The 22996-nt window shown below is 35.2% G+C and overlaps 1 protein-coding gene across 5 annotated transcripts in view; it reads right to left on the bottom strand.

Moving 5' to 3' along the window:
- The window catches only part of ADAMTS6 (ADAM metallopeptidase with thrombospondin type 1 motif 6), a 151110-nt gene that overhangs the window by 63324 nt on the left and 64790 nt on the right, over window positions 1–22996 (bottom strand). For all 5 annotated transcript variants that reach the window (XM_052670410.1, XM_052670409.1, XM_052670412.1 and 2 more), the window contains exons 10-11: window positions 11184–11330; window positions 1874–2015 (exon numbers count right to left, since the gene is read on the bottom strand). In XM_052670410.1, coding sequence (XP_052526370.1) covers window positions 1874–2015; window positions 11184–11330 — 289 coding nt within the window. The remainder of the gene's footprint in view (window positions 1–1873; window positions 2016–11183; window positions 11331–22996) is intronic.

Genomic DNA, 22996 nt, shown 5'->3' with positions numbered 1-22996 from the left:
ATAAAGATTTTTATTATGTTTTCTCATTTACAGTTGCATGCTCATTAGATTGAGATCCATGAATTATTTATAACATTATGTGAATATTAGCTCATCAGAAACATTCAAAGTTCTAACTGTTTACTTCTGATAGTGAAAGAGTAGAAGAGAAAATTTAACTTAATTTTCCCTGGTATTGCCATCCAGCTCCACTATCAGTTCTATCAGTTTCTGGATATCACCAGGCTTCTGAAATATTCTGATATGGAAATACATACAGTTTACATTCTACTATTAAAAATAGGACTTTGTTTTTTTTCTGAGACTCTTGTAAGTCATGCTCGTAGACAGCATGTAGTACACTACACCAATTCAGAGGACTAGTGATGCCACATGAATACTTAACTTCTTCTAACCATTGCTTTAATTTAGTTTCAATTTTTTTTTTCTTTTTTTGAACTATAGGAGAATTCCTTTATAAAACTTTATAAAAAAATGAAAGCAGACTTAGTAGGCTCTGTAATTACCTACATCTTCAGTACTTCTAATTGTCTGCATTTTCTAATGCAGTGTCTCTCCAAAGGCTACAAATAGCAAGTTAAACGCCTACACATTTCCTTAGCCTGAAAACAAAGAGTATGAAAATCTGCAAGAAAAAGGATTAAAAATTTTAGATGTAGTGACAGCAAACAAGGCCATTAGAGAACAGTGGTGGAATGTGAGAATTTACAGAGGCACACTAAAGGCCAAGACAGGTTTGATGAGGATCAGGAACAGAAGACCTTGCAAGCTAGTCAGCCAGCTACGTATAGCTTTTAAAATCCTCTGCACAATGCTATCTGTCAAAGAGGCATCCCAAGAAAAATAACGTATCTATCAGCCAAGGGTTATTTAATATCCCTTTAATGGACTTTCTTTGGAGCTATCCTTTACAGAAGTAAACAGAGTAAATTTCATGATTATAATTGTTTTATTTGAATAATCAATAATTAAAATATTAGTAATTATTGATCATTCAATTCAATTAGTTAAATGATTTGAATAATCAATAACTAAAAACATAGTAATGTTAGCTCTGTATTTTTAAAGCATTTAAGATTTTTTTATTTACTGTCAGTGGATATTTAACAGTAAGTGTAACAATGTACATCATTTTACTACGTATTTTGGGCTGCAATGTTTTCTTAAAATATTACTTTAAAATATATTGCATAATGCCCTAAAATATTAAGTATGCAGGTTTTTACTACTCCCGTAAATTTTTTTACCTTCAATACTGCACACTGGTATTTGCAGCCAAAGCAGTGCTAGTACTTAGCTATTCAATATGTTATTCAGTCTAGCTTCATGTTACTCTGCTCCCATAACCAATTATTCTTCTCTTCCAAAAGAGCTCTGAACATGAGAAACAACGAACTCATTGTCAGCAAAAAATAAAACAGAACTGATAAATCGATAAAAATACAAACGTAACTTCAAAATGTAACTTTCAACTGAAAAGTTAAAGTCAACAAAACAGATTTCATATTTCAAAATTAATAGAGCATGAGCGTGATCTCATTTAACTGAAACCAGTGAAAATTATGTAGTATACTTTACAAGAAGCACAATAATATGTTCTGGGCTCCTTTCTATCCTCGCATTCAAGAATGCTTCTCCAGCTCACTGTTACGCACACATCTGGGTGTAAAATACATACACAAATGACTCAAGCAAAAGATGCAGCATAAAGATTAAAATGTACCCTTTGCTTATATATGATATTACCAGATAGAGATAGAACACTGCTGGGAATTCATAACCCACTAGTGCATCTAACTAAAAATTTATGCTATAAAAGAATATATACAAATGACTAAGCAAAACACTCAGCGTAAGGATTAAGACTTCTTACCCCATATTTACATTGGCGGGATGTTGCTCCATACTGGAAGCGACATTGTTCATCAGCATCATACACCTGACCTGGGGCCACAGCTGGATAAAGAAAGTCACGCTTGGGAGGTTCATTATCAAGGCAAGTACCACGGCCCGAACTGTTCAACATAAAGGACCAAAGGAATTAGGAATTCTACTGACTGTAAATCACAGCAATGATATAATGCATCTAGCTCTTACTTTTAACAGCCATGGGTGTGAAACAAGTATGATTTCAACAAAAAAAACAGAACAATGGCACACCCACGGTAAAAAAACATAATTAGGGGGAATTAAGAGATCAAAATAATTTTTCATTGTAATTATTAACAAAAATGCTTATTTAGGTCATATGTTATCCTTTCAAAAAGCATGATAATTACTGAGCCACTCGAGACTGATTTTCAATTCTGTTTAAATGTTCCTACTTGTTTTCATTGAAGAATAGCTACATTTCGTCACAGAAAGAAAAATAAACAAATTAAGCAGATAAATTAAGTTTATAATTCTTAATGATCTTTTTGACCATTCAAACAGGCAAGTACTTGAAAACATAACAAATACACACAACTTAACTGATTTATATAAAACACATTTAAATTTCAACATGAATAAATGTCCAAAGAACTAGGACTGTAACATGCATTATTACTCCTCCATGTGAGAGAACAAAATAGTTACAGTGATAAAAATTGTTCAGAATCTTAGAATTTACCTCTGCTTGGGTGAGTAAAAGAATGTGTATGGATCTAAAGATAGTTTCCATTGCATTTAACTAAGATCATCTTCTTTCAAAACTTTCATATTCTTTTATAGACACTGCCTTTTTTCAATGTATGCCCATATTCAACCACAGTATTTTAGTGTAGTGGAACAAATAACAAAGAAAGCCAAAGGCAGATGGAGTTCTTTCGTTTAGAATACTTTATACTTTACTAAATATAATTATTCAGTTTTATTTAGTTAGTGAGTATGAAACAGGACAGATGCTTTTTTACTCTCATTCACATGTGAATAAGTGAGGATTTTTAAAGAATTCTTATGCCAACACTTCCAATTTTTTTCTGACATTCCTACAAATTTTGCCAGCACTTATGTTTTTTTTTTCAAATCTTTTCCATGCATCTTGCCAAAGGAACATAATTTCAATAGTGAGCGCTCCACACTGTTTTGTGAAGATCTCCAATTTTCTACTTCTTTCATCTGCAGATAAAAACAAAAAGGCTCCTTTTTAACCGTACCACTAATTACCTCATCTTAACCTTAATTTGTTAATTTCCTCAAAATATAAGAGCAGACCTTGTGGAAAAGCCCAAACAACCACTATCACATCTGAATACACAGCAACAAATTCACTAATCAACTAAGTAACAATAATAAAAAAGCGATTCAGGTTCTTTCCCAGAAAGTTCCATATGATTCACCTGTACCTCCCCCAGCCCAAACCAAGTCATAAAATCCTTCCTTTCACCCAATCAGGGCTTAAAATGTTAAATACATGATTCTAGCATTAAAAAGTAACGCACTTGTCCCTATATTCCAGTTGTTATTACTACAAGCGCATGCATTTGGCTGAAGTTGAGAAACTATCAAGGGTTCTTCTGAATCTAAAGCATTTCAGTTTTGTATTCCATGTGCACGAGGAGTACATGCTAATAATTCCAATATGGAAATAAATCAAATACAATCTAAGCATTCTGCATTGTTCAAATCAAACTGCAGATACTAACTTGTTTAAACAAGCCATGGGAAGCTTACATTTGACGCTATATATAACAAGAATATCTCCACAGATGCAACTAGTGCAGAGTTTGGTATGTAATACATAATCCTGTAAAAAGACAACCATTTAAAAACCTATCATTACAGTTGGCCACAGGCATATAGATCCCTGCACAGATTAGATTAAAGATTAAAATCTTAATCTTTAAATGTACTGAAGTTGACTGGGTGTCACGAGACTGTTTTCTTTTTCTGCTCACCACTGCAAAGTGTGCTTCCTAGCTGCCCCACCTTCAGCATTACAGCAAGGCCTTTGGTTTTTGGACATTCTCTGTCTCATTTAATTGATTTATTAGTTCAATTATTTTGTATTGTATTATCTCACTTTCTGCTATCATATTTAGTAAATTAGCATTCTCCATAAATTAGCTCGCTGCCACTATTTTTTTATGCCCATCTGCCTACCTTTTCCTTCCCACTTTCCCAGGGCACGGGTTCATGGGTCAACCCCTTCCCATTAGTCATGGAACAGGCCAAACCAGGACAGAACTGTGACATTCTCTGAAGACAGCATTTTTATTGTAACAAAAAACAGCTTTATTAATAAAAAAGCAAGAAATGGTCTAGTAAGTAGTAACAAACTTATGAACTACTTCTCTCAGGTTGAATATTAATTTCTTTTTCCTTCTGCTTCAGTTTTATTATCTCTTTCAAAGAATTTGAAAAAAACAGGTGTTACAAAATCAGTGGGGGAACCTAAAATGAAATGCTGTATGTGTAGATAGTGAGAATGATAAGGACTTTCCAATATCTTCATTTCTGCAAATTTAACTATTTCTACTCACCAACAGTTTCATTGCTTGTGATTTTTTCTTACATAGGAATTGAATATAAATTTAAAAAAAAAAAAAAAACAACACCCACATGATATCAGAGACAGAACATTTGTATTTTTGAAGAGGGATTGAGTAAGTCTTTGTTGTCTGCTATAGGAATAAGATGAACTCAAACTCAAGACACATTCTGGTTACTCCACAAGATACTACATTGGTACTCAAGCATTTTCTCGTTTTCCTAAGTTAATTTCATTAGTTTATATGGGGCACATTAGGACTATTTTCCATCATAAAATTGAAAAGCTTCATGCCATTTTACTGTTATTAACAAAAATATTCCGGTATGATGTGTTAAGAAACAAAAGTAAAGTAATCTATAATGAAGTTCAAAATTTAATTTGTATTACAATATTTCAGGCTAGAAAATTAATCTTATTTCTGTCCGAAAGGACACCAAGGATACTACATCTTTCTTTAAAAGCTCACAATCTCAAAATTTCCGTCACTGTCAAACATTGATCAAAATGACAGCAATAAGGGACTCGATGCTAGACTCTTTAGCATATAACAGTGACAATCTCTGTGCAGTCATCACTTTCTATGCAAGGCTGCTGAGAAGAAAAACCACCCACGTAGATCCTTCAGGGCTTATGCTCATGTTCAACTATTTATTCTCACATATCTCAGGAACATACATACTTCATTAGGACTCCTTCAATGGCTGAGGAAAACACCCAGAACATTAGCACAGAAAATGAGTTTGAGATGTTAGAGAATTAGCTCATTCATTATAATACATGCTTGCGTTATATTCCAATCATATAGATAAACATTTAGATAGTATGCATAATATTTTCTTTGATCATATTACAAATTTCCCATAAAAACATGGAAAATACCAACACTAAAATAACTTAAGTATAAACAGTGCATTTATATATTTACACAGCTATAAAAATATGAATTACTTATATACCTATAAATAACATTTGGCTTTTATCAAAAGACTTACTGCATATATACTATATATTTTTCCTGAGTAAAAACTGATTTTTAAAGAGTACCAAGATATATTTCTATATGGGCTACAAAAATTGCTTAACCCGACATTAATGAATAAACTCTGCAAACTGCTCAATAATCTATAGATAATAACATATAAATATTTGTATAATAAGGGCATAAGTAATGGAGATATGATTCAGAGTGGTATGTTTAAAATTAAAAATGAGATAAACAGGATTACTACATGCAAACGTTGTTGAACTCTGAGAAATTAAGATATTGACGTGGATTTACTAGACTCTTATGATATGTTCTACTACTTTTTGGCCTTTTACACAAGGCTAGCTGTATAGCTGAGTAGCTACTTCATAGCAAATACACTTCAATTTTGCACAATGTTCTTCTAATGCTCATTTTCTCTTTTGTTTTTTAGTAAATAATTTGTTATTTCTTTAATGCATATTTCACTCCATGCTATGTTCCCAAGCATTCTTTTCTTCTTCTGATTAAATATCCAGCACCCTTATTAGGAAAAAACCTACTGAGCCATCTATCAAAATCATCTGCTCTACCCACTAAAATCTACTGGTATCCATCCTGGAGAATTGGAGAGACACTAAAAAAAATCATCCAATTTGTTCTATTTCCATTTCATCAGACACTCTATAGGAACCTGTGACTAATTCTGCCCTTTACAATTTACTTAAATTAATAAAATAAAAAGAACAAGTAAACAAAGACTATTATTTGAAAAGTCAATACTCAGAAACATATTGCAAGCCAGTGATTATAAAAACTGGTTCTCTTCTTTTTAAATGCAGCCTTTTAGGCAGAATACTGACTTTTGAAGACTTTAGATCTAAAATAGTTACAGACATATCCTTTTTGATCCTTATTTGTCAGCAAAAAAAGACTTCTAATCTTTAAAGTGAAGGAAAAAACTATAGGTCAACAGATAATAACGGATGTGAATTTTCTACTTTTATTTGTACAGAAAGAGATGGAATTTTGATATTATTAATGTGCCTTGTCTTACTAAACTAGTCTCCTGGAGTAACAGGGCATATCTGCCATACAAAGTACATAAGGCATATAAGGAAAGTATCTTGTATTATCTTGCATATTCACTTTTATGTCTGAGATTCTTGGTCAGATGATGCCTGAACGAGCTTGGGCAGCCTGGTCTAGTATTAAACGTGGAGGTGGCCCTGCATGTGACGGGGGGTTGGAGATTCATGATCTTTGAGGTCCCTTCCAACCCTGGCCATTCTGTGATTCTGTGAGCTTCCTTGCACTGAAATATTTTTGGCTCAATTCCAGAGCTAGAAAAATCTAGTTACTCAGAGCTAAATCCTGCTGTATGGCAAATCTAGAGACTCTCCAAGAACATTCTGTGACAGATCTTACTTATTCAAATAGTTAAAAGAGTTAAGGCTCTTCTTCATTCCTCTTCAAAAGACAAAAATACCTTTGAAAGACTGAGCTGGTTACGTGGCTTCTTGTCAAACCTTCTCCTATCTGACACTGATAAGATTTAACAACTAGAGATTAATGACTCCTGACATCAAGCAGATTAGGTTATTACCAACTATAAAAGCAACTGAATAATGAAATGAAGAAGAAAGTTCTCTTTTTTAAATCTTGGGATCTGCATGGCCACGCCCTAGACAAATAAAGACTGGGTAAAACAAAACTTGCATTTTATATTTATATATATATATATATATATGCTGCACTCAATGAAGTTTTACCAATTGGTTTTCAACCACAGACAATAATTTTAGGGTTAGTTCACTTCTCAATGAACAGATTTTAGTTTCTACATTTCTCACAGGAACCTTTGTCTTGTAACACTGCTCTCTCACTCTTCAAATCTTAGTGAGTCCTTCTTGTATTTAATTCTATAAAAAGTTTAATGCAATTTAAAGCCCCTGTTAAGCATGCTAAACAATTCAGGTGATAAATTAAATCGTCCTTCACTTTAACCAGAGTTTACAGCCAACAGCTATTACCTGCTAGAAGAAACGTTTTCCCCATTAAAATGGTTCTCAGTTGCCGTTTCACAGCCTGGGCTATCAGGTCATCATTCTTGGGAGTTTTGATGGACCTATTAGCAATATACACAGCTTTGCTTTGACTTCATTCCCATGAAGTCACATTCACCCTCTATCTGGCTGTCTCACAAAGTAAACTCTTTTCTCAACCAGAGTCTGGCTGAATTGACAACTTTTAAGTAATACTTAATGGCTATTCCTCAGTACCCTCAGTCTGGAAAATTTGTATCCAGATGCAGATCTTAAGAAGTCTTGAGAAAGAAGAGGCTAACACTGAGGTTCTGCTTTCATTGTCACCATGATGACTTGTTTCAAAATGCTTCTGCCTGATGAGAAAGGACAGCATGGCATCAACACTACAAAATAAACACACAGTACAAAACTGTGCGGTTGCAAAGCAGTAGCCCAAGTCAGCACACTAACCTAGATGCACACTAACCTACCTTACCACAGTAAACAGTTACTGAGCTTCTGAACAAATGCATTCCAGTTGCACTGGGAGTCATGACTACTCTGCCTCAACTTTTATGGAGACCCACGCTGATAAATCTAAAATATGTTTTACCATACAGACTCATGGCCTCACATTTCTTATTGAGTATGTTTGCATTTCATTCCACAATGCTCTATTCTTGATGTTAAATATAACTAAATGAATTCAATACAAGAAAAAAAAAATACTTGTCATCCTTTTTTGTTGTTTACTGGTTCTGTTGCAGATGTTTTCTCATTTTTTGATGCAAAATTGAAAAAAAAAAAAAAGGGCAGTATAAAATCTGTGTGGAATAAACACCTGCAGACAGATGACAGTGCTTTTTGAGGCTCTGCCTTTAAATCTCTGAATCAGCTGTTTCCTCATCTGCTGCTAAGTTTTGAAGAGAAATTAGGAAAAAACAAAAATCGAATAATTTTTCCTGTCTGGATTCAAACTGTTCAGCTATTACAGGGGCAGGCAGGGAATTGCTACTATGTGAATCTCACTATTTTTCTCTGCTTCTTGCTCACTGATCACTACCTGAAAATGAAAAGCGTCTGCCATTAAGGCTGTTTTTACCTGAACAGATGGGAAAATTGAGGGGAGAGACTGGAAACTTAAGAAAAAAATATTCACTCTTAACTATTATTTTACCTTGCAAAATCTGGCAACGACTATTTTAAGAACAAAAGCATCAATTCATTTCTAGGATATTAAAAACCAAAACAAGAAGCAGCAGCACAGATTTATAACAAATCTCTAACTGATCATGTTTGAGAAATCTGAGTTTTAAAAAGAATGCATAAAAACCAAACAGCTAAGAACAACAGAAACACATTCAATACAGTATTATTCTCCCTTTGTAATAATGTAAGTACAATTTCAGTGGCATCTCACAGGCTTAAAAGTATTAGCAACTTAAAGAAACTTCACTGTGCTTCAGTGGAATGGAAAAGAATATCAAAGATGCTAAGAGTAAATAAAATAAATAAAATCATTTTAACAGAGTAGGAGAGGCACAAGCTAAATTTTTTTAACAGACATAGCTAAAAACTGACTGATCACTATATAAACAGAGGTAGCAAGTAAAGAAACGTGAAAGATTGTTCAGAATGAAATTTAAAACTATGAAAAAATGTTCAGCAGTATTATATTTTAAGCATAATACAAGCCACAGAATTTATCATGTGTTTCCTTCTCTAAGGACATAAGTAAAAAATACTTTACCCATGGAACAGTCGTCATCAATTTATAAATCATTTTCAAAAAAATTATGAATTCAAAATGAAGTTTAAAAGAGAGTGACAAATAGAAGGAAGACTATAAACAGCAAAAAACGTAATAGTAATAGACAAATCCCCAGTACTACAAGAAAGCATAGGAATATAGGAAGCTGGAGCATAGGAAGTTCCACACAAATGTGCATAACAACTTTTTCACTGTGAGGGTGATGGAGCACTGGAACAGGCTGCCCAGGGTGGTGGCTGAGTCTCTTTCTCTTGAGACATTCAAGACCCACCTGGACACCTACCTGGGCAGCCTGCTGTAGGGAGTCTGCTTTGCAGGGGGGTTGGACTCAGTGACCTCTAGAGATCCCTTCCAGACTCTACAATTCTGTAAATCTGTGATTGTGAGAAAATAACTGAAATGTAAGCTGGTGGTCAGGGTTATTGGTAGTGTGGATTAGTCTCACAGCAGAGATGCAAAAATCCTATTCTTTCAAATAGCTGAAGTTTGGCTATATAGTATACTAGAAGGAGTACTATAGAGAGCAGCTCAGCTGAGCAGATATGACTGGCAGCGATCTTGAAGGTTTTTTTTCATACTGTTCGTGTTTAATTAATACATGCATATCTCCTAATAAAATAACTTATATTGTTGAGAAATCAGCATTACGCACATGTGGGATAATTCATTCAAGTATGATTTAGTCTAGACACTCGTTTAAACACTCCAGCACATAAAAGTGGGTGTACTGTTCAGTGAGGTGATACAGAACACCTTAACCTGATACACTAACCAAAACCAAGTATTTTCCTCTCAACAACCCCTAATATTAACACATTTGATTATGCTCATTATACAGACAGGGAGCCCAAACACATCTGTACAATTCAGTGATTCAATGTGATAGTAGCTACATTTGAACCAGCTGAAGGAAAACGTTACTGGTCTGGATGGAGCCCTTAGGAAACAGAATTATTAGGAATTATTAAAAACAGAATTATTAGGAATTCTGTTCCCTTAGGAACAGAATTATTAGGAACAGAATTATTATTCTGAAAAAGAAAAAGTTCAGTTTGTTCTTAGAAATCCAATGACTAGACTATCTGATTGGTTTAAGTCCACCTCTTAACACAAATTGATTGAATTTCTGAACAACTTTTATTTCTTAAAGAATAATTTCACTGATGACACTGCACCTATCAATCAGTGTCAGCCTGCTCCCATGAACCCACTGTCTCATACAGATTTTAAAAACCATTATTAACTAGCTGTCAGTGAACTCACAGTTCTGTGCCTGTCTTTCAATTGCTAACTACACACAATGGCTTCATTATGCGTCATGTAGAGAATGAACACATTTCTGATACTGATATATTTTGATTATTTTAATTTTTTTATGCAGAAGTAGAATTTTTGGTAGGAATCTATTTCTGGATAAAAATCACTATAGAAGTATAGATTAGCATGGTTTAAAGATATTAATATAAAAATCTATGACAGCTTCAACTCTGATTATTTTCATGAAAGTTGCCAATGAATACAGAAAAACCACAAGACTACATAAAAAAAACACATGAATGGGAGAACAAGGAAAAGGGCTTGAACCTTGTTCCCTTCCTGCATTTCCTCATGTTACACATATATTTAAACAAAAAATTACTTCCTATTAATCACTGACAAATTCTCATCTTCCCTATTTCTCACCTTGAGATTAAGTAAAGAGAATATGATCACAACTTTAAAATGTTTGAATAGATTAAAACTTAACACCAAGAAAAGGGAAAAAGATTAGAAGCTTTTGCCAGTACACAGGAAAAGAGCTCTACAACATAATTCTTCACTCATTTGTGCTTTTACATTCTAAAAACATAAATCATTAGAGCCAGCCACTGTATATTTACTAAGTATTTATTCTGAAAGGTGTGAATTTTTCTAATAACTCGTGATTTTTCTTGAGAGATTACTTACTCTAAAAAACTGGTGATATAATCCCGACTGCAGGCTGACCAAGAGAAAGGATTGGTGTTTGCTGTAATATGAGCTGCCATTAGTTTTGCTGCTTCGTGACCTTTGGTCCCACAGGAATTTCCTATTCCATCATGGTTCATGCCAAAACTGCCCAAAAGAGGAGAAAAACAGTTCATTATTCTTCTACAGCATCAGACATCTCATAAAATTAAATGTGATTTTTACAGAAATCATATTGGACCTTGGAGAACACAGTCACTATACGAGAATTCCAAGTGGAGAATTAAGATCAGTTATGTTCTGTTTAGTTTACTCAAACCTTGGAATGCTGTACAATCACTTAGCACTCATTTTCACAGTTTTGAAAGCATCTTCTTTTCTAAACCTTCAATGAATATTCAATGTTTGCAAGATGAAGAGCACCCAGTACGGAATATACGTTACAGCTTTAATTCTTCTGTTAGTAAACTGGGACAAATAGGGCACATGAATTTGCTGTAGCAGTATGTGTAGGCACACAGTAGCCAAGAATATTTTAAGCAGAATATGGGTTTTGCAATTTCCAGAGTTATACAGTACTCATGCTCCCTCTAACCATTCACAAGGTGACTTGCAGTTTTTTCTATTAGAGCTGTCACTCGTCACAGAAGTTCAAAGCAACAGATTTAAAATCAGTAGAAAATACAGTAAGAAAACTCTGGGTGGAATGTGGCCGACCGAGATTTCCAAATTTATTGACTTTCTACAAAGATGACATGACTCTGGAAAAAGAAATATGGTAAAAAAAATGCTTATAACCTAGAAATCCCGTGCTACTGAAAGAAGACCTTCAAGCTACAGACAACCAGTATAAATTAAAACTTTGAGGTCAACTCAAAGAGGATCTATTTGAAAAGACTTCGATTATACATGTTAAAACTATCTTAAAATGAAATCTTGACTGCTGTTCCTAGATTGGCAGCATGTACTTCATAGGCCTGATATCACTGAAACACCTGAAGAGAAATATAAAACTATGACCTCTGTTAAAGGTATACATATTTTTAAAATTCCATTTCCTTAGTTTGCTTTTCTTTCACTTGGGACAAAATACCTTATTTATCTACACATTAACCTTCAGCAACATTAATTCCTGTTTATGAAACTTATGAAGTTAAAGAAGCAGGTACTGAGATACTTAAAAGCTTCTCTGAGCTTCAGAAAGAATGCTTGTCAAAGTGAATGTCGAAACTAAGCTTCTGCATTCCCAAAGCAACACTTATGTGACATATGAAGAGGTCAGTTTGAAGCTTTCTGTGTTAGAAATTTTAAAAATATTTCTTTCATGATTTCTTACTTAATATTCAGGGATACAAATGTGTTGAAGACTCAGTTTTTTATTTCTAGAAACTTTTTCTTCTGATTACCAGAAAATACATCACTTCCATGCCTATGTTTTCCCATAGTCAGTAGCAATGCCTGCTCTTTCTTAGTTTGGGGTGTAATGTCTCATAAATGCAGAAAGTCACATGCTGTATTATGAATAGGAAACATGTGACTGACATTTTAGGTCATTCTCAAATGAAACTATCACCATTATATGAAAGAATTAGAGCTCTACAAAAAGATCTTGTTGAGCAATGTATGTGCTACAGCGAAACTATCAGATGAGAGTTAATTATCATTGTTAATTTGTTTTTATATTGATAAATTTTTAGGGGAGTGAAGGAGATAGAACTGAATCGGTCTATAATAAAAAAATGTACTTTATTGGCCTAGTTAATTGCCACCATTTCCTAGAATTAATGATATCAGTAGACGTAAGGAATTCTTTTTGAATGACCTCTGTACGATTTCTTGAAATGGAAAACCTTAATTTATAACAGTCCCTATGAGTTGTGTTGCTTATAAAAATGGAAATTTTATTATGTGGGAAAGAGCTACCCTGGATCATGCTGCTATGCTTTTCTGTATGAGAAATACGTATTTCTGACACTCATCTTATTTCTAGTTAGCATGTTCCTATTGTCAAAGAAATCACAGTAATTTCACAGTAAATTCAGCAGTCTGGGAAATGAAAGAGTCCAAAAATAATTTTCATCTTTAGGGTCAACCAAGAACAAACTTCATAGTTAAGTATCCTTGCTTTTACCAACAGTCTGTGAAAGATAGTGGCAGCGGTATATCTGATCAAAAGTAAATCTTATGCATACAAGTACTCAAAACATTTCCATGAGTTGGTGGATTTATTCATTTATTTAAAAATATTAATTCAACTAAATCATCTATTCACTTTCACAATGGCTGTTTTACTTGCTGCTGCTTCTGAATTTAGTAGGAAAACTGACCACTAGGTGCAGGTCATTTTTCTGATACTAAGAGAGGAATTTTACAAAAATTGTTATCTTTTTTCCAAAGATGGTAGTGGCAGCATGCCCTTACAGCATACTAATTTACACTCCGATGGCAGATGAAAACATATTTTTGTCCAATGTATCTGCTTTATATTCATCACAACACGTTACTTTCATTTGGTCATCATTACACTAAGGCTCCATCTTTCACAAAAGCATGTTTGCAATTCAGTTGGGGTGGGAAGGCAAATTAGAATGAAATAGTCCTCATAAAGGCACTGCCTTTTTCAAAATGACTAAACAGAAACAGACTGTATTTTTTTCACTGGCTTAAAGATCTTTTCTGAAACTGCCAATACAATTCTAGTTTTAAAAGAACACCCAGATAAGCATGGAGACCGTGACTCTAGTAACTCTGGGGGTTGGACTCGATGTGTGGAGATGCCTTCCAACCCCTGCAGTTCTGTGATTCTGTGAATTGACACAGGAGTTTTCTAAGAAATTACCATTTTCTTTACTATCTCAAGGAAAGATGTTTATGTCAGGAGCACTGAATCATTCTTTTTTTTTTTTTCTTAACAGCATTATGTCCACTCTTTTCCCAAAAGCTCACATTTACATACAAGAACTATGCAAAGCAGCAGCAATACGAGTTTTAAAATTGTTGTAGAAACTTTCCTGCATTTTTTCCTGTTTCTTGTATACTGCTGAGAAATTCTAAATAAACAGCATATCTAGTGCTCTGTTTCTGTTTCATTTATTAACATCTGCAATAGAATAGCTTCTTTTCTTGGCAATGTTTTTACTTATATCTGAAAAAATTTCTCAGAGGATTATTTGTAATACATATCTAACCTATGATGTGACCTCAAAAATCACAGGGGAGATAACTGGTCTCAGCTGCATTGAATAAAACAGTAACAGATAAACAGAAACCCTGGAGTAAAAGTAAAAGTCTGAATTGACTGAAATTATTTTTGTGAAACAGCCAGGATGCTTTTGCCTTAATTTATTATCCAAACACATAAGATTCAGATGAGACAGATACAAATCAATCTGAATGCTCCTTAATACTGCTTACAGATGTTTATTTCATGTACCATGTACTTTTGTAACACTAAAATTAACTGGAATGTTCTACTCAGGTGAAATATTTTTCTTCCTGACTTGTTAGCAATCTGTTACTTCTGCTTTCCAACATTAATACTAATGATCTGCAAGTCAAGCCAATTCATAGCTTGGAACACTGGAAACTGCAGAGATACCTAACGTTTGTTTCCTCTAAATACAATACAGTATTCTTAGTCATTTATTATTTTATTAATTTTTAATCACAGATTAATGAGTTATAGTACATATGGGAGAACCTGGCCTAATTCTCTTAAATCAGTGCCTCACACTTTGTTTTGTCACATGTTCAATAACGCAAGGAAGAAAATGCCTGAAAAAGAGACACTCAAAGAGTAAGGTGATGCAACAAAGTCATAGGCAAAATAAATATTGTAAAGATCAAGCTCTTATTTTCCTGTTTTCTGTATTTCAGAAGGTAAATTACAGCTCTGTAACTACATATAGCCATTAGGAAAAATAAATCTTCAAGAGAGAAAAGAAAGGAGATCTAACCTTAATAGGTTTCATTATAGTAACTTATTTGACCTAGGAAAGACAAAACAAACACATATAAAAGAATGAAATGAGGCAACTTTCAGCTGAGTATCTTGTGTACCAGGTGCATGACTAGATCTCACTTGACTGAATCAGTACACTAACTAGATACACTACTCCCACAGCTTTTCTGAAGAACAAAGCAAGGGGCAGGGAAGAGTGAAAACTGTGCACCAATGAAGTGTACTTTCAAGATTTCTAGTAGTAAATAACTACAGATACAATGAGAATATCGAAGGCATTCTTGAACAAGTCTTGTTGTATTTGATACAAGATATAAAGAACGAATTGCAATTTACTTGTGTTTATCTGCTTAGGTAAGACTGAACAACTTTCTCATAAACTTTACATCCATTTTATTTTTAGTTTGTTGTTCCAGTAATTGTTACACAGATGTCATTTAAATCCTCAGAAATCTTAAATTTCATCTACTTAAAAGTACTGTATTCATACAGCTTTGAATGACTACATACAGCCTATACTAAAAAAATCTGTAAACATTACTACACCCTTAAATGATCTTTTCACATCAGAACATATGCAGAGAGGAAAAAGAAGAGAAAACTAGAATGTTTTGGTATAGTTTTGTTCAATGAATGAATATGAATTCTGACAAGATATACTATTAGACAATAAAATACATTTTTCTACAATATCAGAGCTATTATATACATGTAACCCACACAGCAATTCCTGAATGGATATACACAGTAATTTTGTTAATTATGCTCATACCTATTAATAGAAAAATAGTGTAAATTATGTAAATTGATACAGAGGAAGTCTGCTTTTATAGCAGTAGAAGGCTAGTAATTTTTTATTTTTATTTTTCATCATATCTTTCACACCATGTCACAACAGAGAGTTCTCCTTCACTGTGGAAGACCTAGATAAATTTCTAGCCAATGTTATTGAAGTATTGGTTATAGCTTCCTATCTGTATGCAAATTTCAGCTAACCCTTAAATGACATAAGAAAAAAGAAAAAGCAAGTATTGAAAATTGGCTTATTTCCATTTGGGATCACAGCCATTGATTTGTTGAAACTAACTGATACTGCATTTTTCCACTCAAGGAAGGGATCAAGATTAGTTACTTCTCTTTTTATTTGCATATCTTACTGTGGACTTTAGCTTTGACTGATGATTTCCTGTATTTGGAGATTATTATAAGTTTTGGGGCATCCCAATCCTTTACTCTGAAATAACGTAGAATTTCCAATTTCTACTTTAGTTAAATATGTTATTACCCTGCAAACTGGGGAACATACTGATTGAACAATAGTAGCTTTACAACAAGCATATGTGCCATGAAATTAAACACAATTTTAGCATGTTTCTAGCATAACTGTTTTCCTACTTATTTCCTAAATACTTTTCTCTTTGACTTCTCTCTGATGATTAAACGCATACAATCTTGATACATTAGCATAATTTAGTATTAAATAAAATATACAACTATAAAAAAAAAGCAATTTCACTGAAAAAAAAACACAGCCTATTCAGAAACCAAGAGAAATAGCAGGCATCTATAGAAATACTAGAAAAAGAAAAGCAAAAATATTTCTTCCTGGTTTATACTGCCTTAGTTATCCAGTTTTCATGCCACAAGAGTAACATTAAATAATGTTTGCGTGCTATGCAAAGGTGAAGTATGAACATAATAGGTTTCTACACTATAGGTCAAACTGGAAAGCATTGCCTCTAATCAGGAAGCAAACTTTGGAGCTCAGATTTCCTTTGGAAATTCATGATGCCCTGAAGGTTACTATAAACTTTCTTTTCACTCCCAATTTATTCTTCCTATACTTTCGCAGAGGTCTGTTAAATGTTATTACATTATTTTTCCTTGATTAAATGCTTTTATGTAAGACATGATCTTATTATTATATACTTCAAACAATATTTTCAACATATTTAGAATCATAGTCATTTATTTAGACATAAGCCTTTTTCATCTTTAAATGTAAACATATTACAGAAATGAAAATCGTTCTTGTAGACTCATATTTACAACATTTTCTTTAAACGCACAAAACATAATTAAAATGAAGGTCCTAATAAAGAATTTTTAATGGAAATTGTATTCCTTCATATTTGCAATATGAAAAGGCAGACAGAAAATAATATTCAATTAAAAGGAAGAGAGAGTATCTGGGTTTACGTGGCTGGTTAGGTCAATTTACTATCTCTTTGTTGTAGAGTTGTAGTGAGCTATAAGACTTCCCCTGAGATTAACCAATCCAAGTGCCCTCAGCCATTCCTCGTAAGACTTGTGCTCCAGAATCATCACCAGCTTTGTTGCTCTTCTTTCAACATGCCCCTCGATGCCAAGGGCCTCAATGCCTTTCTTGCAGGGTGTGGCCCAAACTGAACACTGCACTCAAGGTGCAATCTCCAGCGGCAAGTACAGGGGAATGATCACTTTTCCACTCCTACTGGCAACACTATTTCTGATACAAGCCAGGATGCCACTGGCCTTCTTGGCCACGTGGACACAATGCTGATTCAAGTCCAGCTGAGCATCAACCAATACCCCCAGGTCTGTTTCCTCTACACAGTCTTTCAGCCACTCTGCCCAAAGCCTGCAGTATTGCCTGCAACTGAAGTGAAGACCCAGATCTTCATCTTGTTGAAGGTCATCTCACTGCTCTAAGCCCAGCTTCCCTGCCTGTCCAGATCCCTCTGCAGAGCCCTCCAACCCCCACAAAGATCAACTCTTCTTCTAAGCTTGGTGTCATCTTCAGACTTACTGAGGTTGCACTCAATCCCCCCATCCAGGTTGTCAATAAAGATTCTGAACAGGACAGGCCCAGTACCAATCCCCGGAGAACACCGCTCTTGACTGGTCGCCAGCTGGATTTAACTCCATTTACTACCACCCTCCGGGCCAGGCCTGGCCATCCAGACAGTTCTTTACCCAGTAAAGCGCATACCTGTCTAAGCCATCGGCTGCCAACTTTTCCAGGAGAATACTATGAAAGACAGAGTTAAAAGCTTTGTTGAATTCTAGGTAGACTTCATCAATAGCCTTTCTCACATCCATCACATCATAGGAGATCAGGTTGGTCAAACAGGATCTCCCTTTCATGAATCCATGCTGGCTGGGCCTGATCCCCTGGTTGTCCCACACATGCCACATGATCTCACTCAAGATGATCTGCCAATTACCTACACTGGCACCAATGTCAGGCCACTATGTCTGTAGTTCCCTGAATCCACCTTACAACCCTTCTTTTAGATGGAAATCACATAGGCAGGCCTCCAATATTCTAGGACCTCTCAATTTGACCAAGAATGCTAACAGAAGATGGAAAGTGGCATGGCAATCACCTCCATCAGCTCCCTCAGTGTCTTCTGGTGGATCCCAGGTGGAGTAATAGGTCTCCAGATGTTTCCACATGAATGCTGGGGGTTTTATTCCGCTCCCCATCCCAGATTTCCAGGTCAGGGGATAGAGCACCCCAAGGATAACTAATCCAACTTTCAAAGACAGACGTAAAGAAGGCTCTGAGAACCTCAGCCTTATCCTCAGTGGTCACATTTCCCATTGCACCCAGGAAAGGATGGAAGTCCTCCTTAGCCCTCCTCTTATTGTTAGTACATTTGTTAATTTTTTTTGTCTCTTTTACACCAACAACCAAATTGAGTTCAAGCTGGGCTTTTGCCTAATTCTCTCCCTGGCCCACCTTGGATTTTGTCTGATTAACATCAGTATTAGCAGCAATATAAAGCTATTCTAAGAACTATATATAGGGAGAAATACTGTAAAACTCAATACCATTCTTTATGCTCTCAAGAAAAACTCGGTTGATTACAGTGCTATAGATGCCTTCAATAAAGCAGTGCATTATGAACCTTGTCTACACAGTTTAACTGCACAAAACAAGGATATATAAATATACATAAACTACAATTTTTAAGGAAGCCAAAAAAACACTTTTAAAATTCCATACAAATATTTAGCAGAAAGTATTACTAGCCATAATAATCACTCTCACAATCTCTATCTCATAACGTCTCCATGGCTTTTCTGGATAATATTGTTTGACCAAATGTAAGTTACTGGAATAAATACAAGGGTAAATTAATTACATTTATTATGCTGTGGTACACAGAAAGTCAGAATGGATAAACTAAGGGCTTCATAGAGTCACAGAATCATAGAATGGTTTGGGCTGCAAGGAACCATTAAAGATTATCTAGTCCAACCCTTCAGCCATAGGCAGGGACACCTTCCACTATAAAAGGTTGCCCAAAGTCCCCACCCATGTCATCCAGGAACAATTCAAGGGAGAGGGCATCCACTACTTCAGCCATTTGTTCCAGTGCCTCACCGTCCTCACAGTGAAAATCATCTTGCATATATCTAATAAAAATTTACCTCCTTTTCCTGTTTAAAACTATTGCTCTTTGTCCTGTACCTGCTAGGCCCAGTAAAAACTCTTTCTCCATTCTTATTACAAGCTTTAGCATAGATAAATCATTTAAATGGTTCTAATTTTCATCATACGTCATTTTCATCAGCCAATTTCCTATTTTCATCATATGTCTGAAACACAAAAACAATAATTTTGGTGCAGCAAAAAAAAAAAAAATTCAATGCTCCTTGAAAACACTGTTTTACAAACATATGTAAGAACTTTCTAGTACACACATTAATAAAACTCACTTATAGAAGAAGGAAGTCAAAAGGAATTATTAACTTCCTTCACAGAGACATTTAGTCACGTTATGTGTGAATAGGATTTGATGCTTGGATTTCACAAAACATTATAAACCATGAAGATATTTTAACCAAGTATTTTTTCCAGCTTCTACTGAAGATACCTACATAGCATGTTTGTTTTCAATTTCATGTTTACAGTGCAGTTTTCTTTATTATCTCTGCATCAGATAAAATCTAATTAATATGATTTATTTTTTCAGGGCAGCATTTGACAAGTCACATAAGCTAGACTAAAAGGTGAAAGCCTGAAATAGCTGAGATTTCAAAATTTCGAAACACTTTCTGTATAAAAAGCCAAGAACTACTGACTGTAGAAAGCAAAGATGGTTAATAAAAAGCCTGAGATCAAAGGATACATACTACAGAAATACTGTTTTTCTTAAATCAAAGTCATAATATCACCAAATATTCTCAGTTGGGAAGGACACACAAGGATTATGGGAGTCCAACCCCTGGCTCCACAAAGGACCATCCAAAATTCAATCAGTAAGTGTGAGAGCACAGTTCCAACTTCATGAACTCTGGCAGCTCCGTGCCATCACCGATGCCCTAAGGAATGTGTTCCAGAGCCTTACCACTCTCTGGCGAAGAACCTGTCCCTAACCCCACCCTCCCCTGGCACAGCTCCATGCCGTTCCCTCAGGCCCTGTCGCTACCACACAGAGCAGAGCTCAGCGCTGCCCTCCGTTCCTTGTGAGGAGCTGCAGCCGCCATCAGGCCTCCCCTCAGCTCTTCTGCTCTGCACTGAAGAAATCCCGGGAACATTGCTGGTCCTCATATGTTTTGCCTTCTAGATCCTTCTCAAACTTAGCAGCCTTCCACAGACACTCTTTAGTAGCTTTATGTCCTCCTTATATAACTCCACCCAATGCTGGAAGTGAGGTCATTCAGCAGAGATCAGAGCAGAACACCCCTGGGTGCACACCAGGGTACAGCTGGCCCTTTGGGCTGCCTGGACACAGTGCTGGCTCACATTCAACCTATCATCAACCAGAACACCAGATCACTCTTTGCAGGACTGTTCTCCAGCATCTCATCCCTATGTCTGTACAGATATATTCAGGGTTGGCCCGTAACTAGTGCAGAATCCAGCACTTGCTCTTGATGAACTTCATGCCATTACTGACAGCCCAGCCCTTTGGTTTGTCAAGATCTCTCTGCAAAGCCTCTTCTTTCTCAAGGGAACTTCTCACAAGTTAGTGTCAAATACAAACTTAGAATAAATTCAGATCCTACATCCAGGTTATTCATTGAAGTATCTGACACACCAGTCAGCTGTTCCCTCATCACACTATGTTTTTGTCTAGCTGGAGATTTTTGTTTAGAGGAATACTGTGAGAAAAAGTATTCAAAGGTTTACCAAAATCCAGAAGGATGATGTCAACTGACTTCCCTTAGACAACTAGGTAACATTGTCATAAAAATTGATTATGTTTGTTAAACATGGTTGTAATAAACTGGTTGTAATAAACCCATGCTGGCTGCAAAGACTGCACCATCTTTTAGGTGCTTTTCACTAAATCCCAGAATAATCTCCCTAATTTCTCCAGGCATTAAAATGAGACTGACAGATCTGCAGCAAACAATGTCTTCTTTCTTGCCCTGCTCAAAAATTGCAATGTTTGTCAGCTTCCAGTCCACTATCCAGATTGCAAAGGCTGCTGAAAAATAATTGAGAGAAGGAGATTTCAAGACTCATAAGGACATCTGACAGCTCTTGGAGTAACATAGGTTGAATCCCATTGAGCCCCATAGACTTACACTCTTCCAACTGCAGCAGCAAATCTCTCACAAGTTCCAAGTTGGCTGAGCACTTAATATTTCCACAGCCCATAGTTTGAAGTGATTCACCAAGTAATAGACCAGTGTCATCTCTTGTCCTCTTTTGATTCTTAAAATACTTAAGTGTCCCTTTTGGTGACCTCAAGCTTCAACTTTAGTTGAGTTTTGGACACAGAGTTTTTCTCTGTACAATGACAGACAGTATCACTTTAGTCCTCCTGCATCATTTGACCTTACTTCCAGAGTGCACACTTTCCTTTTCTGTCTAGGCTCTGCTCAGCAAAGCCTTCTTTCTGCTCTCTTGACTTGACTTGCCTGACTTGTACTCTTAAAAGATGGCTCTTAAAAAAGTGACCAGCATTGATGGACCCCAGTGTGTTCATCACAAATACAATAAATAAAAAACTTCCCTCTGGAATGAAAACTATTTGCTGACTTTTTTTTAAAGTCAAAAAGAAAGACAGTCACTCCACTGTCCATTTTAAACCAGACCAAAATAAAAACAACAGATCGTCTTAAGCATGTTAAGAACAAATTTGAATATTGCAGAAGTAATAAATTCTTACAAAGGTAAGCTTAAAAAAATGTGAAGAGGGAATAAATTTACAAGAATAACATAACAGAAACCCTATCCAATTTGGAGATGTAATCTCTCTAAGGATCTTACTGTGTTAATACAAAAAAAAAGCTTAATTTGTTAGTTTTTCCTTTTTTTGTGTGTTGATAAATGGAACACAAGCACCTCAGAGTGACCTCCGTAGTACATCTGAGGTCTGTCTACACCAAAAAGCAAAATCACTCTTCCAACACAAAATGTGGGTGTAAATGTTTCATCTTCTTAATAAGCAGAACACAGCCAGAAATAAGAAGCATTTCATCTGTTTGAGACAAGAAAACGTCTGTAGGTCTAACTTTGGTTTTAAAATCTTTTTAATCATAAGCTGCAATCATTGTGGAAAAATAAAAAGCCTGACTAAAATAAAAAGAGTAACCAACTTTACGACAGTAGTTCTTCACAAAGAGTATTATTCATATGATATGTGAACCAGGATTGTAAGCAGTGGCTAATGGAACAGTCTACAGTTACATAATTTTCCACACCTTAAAAATTTAAAAGTGCAGCAGATGCAACTTTTTTCATTACTTTTGCCAATACAGAATCCCAAGACCCCTGAACTAGCTGGTAAAGAAAATTGGCTGCAGCAAGAGAGTTGTGTCTTGAAAACAGATACAACTGCCAGATTCCTTTCTCTCTAAGTGACTCTCAGTAACAAGTTCTGCCAGCTCTTGTGCCTAGGAAGGAATT

Source organism: Tympanuchus pallidicinctus, unplaced genomic scaffold (assembly GCF_026119805.1).
Source record: "Tympanuchus pallidicinctus isolate F22 unplaced genomic scaffold, pur_lepc_1.0 scaffold9, whole genome shotgun sequence".
Lineage (NCBI taxonomy): Eukaryota > Metazoa > Chordata > Aves > Galliformes > Phasianidae > Tympanuchus > Tympanuchus pallidicinctus.
Note: the sequence above shows the minus strand (reverse complement) of the source record. Positions and strands in the feature narration are given on the sequence as shown.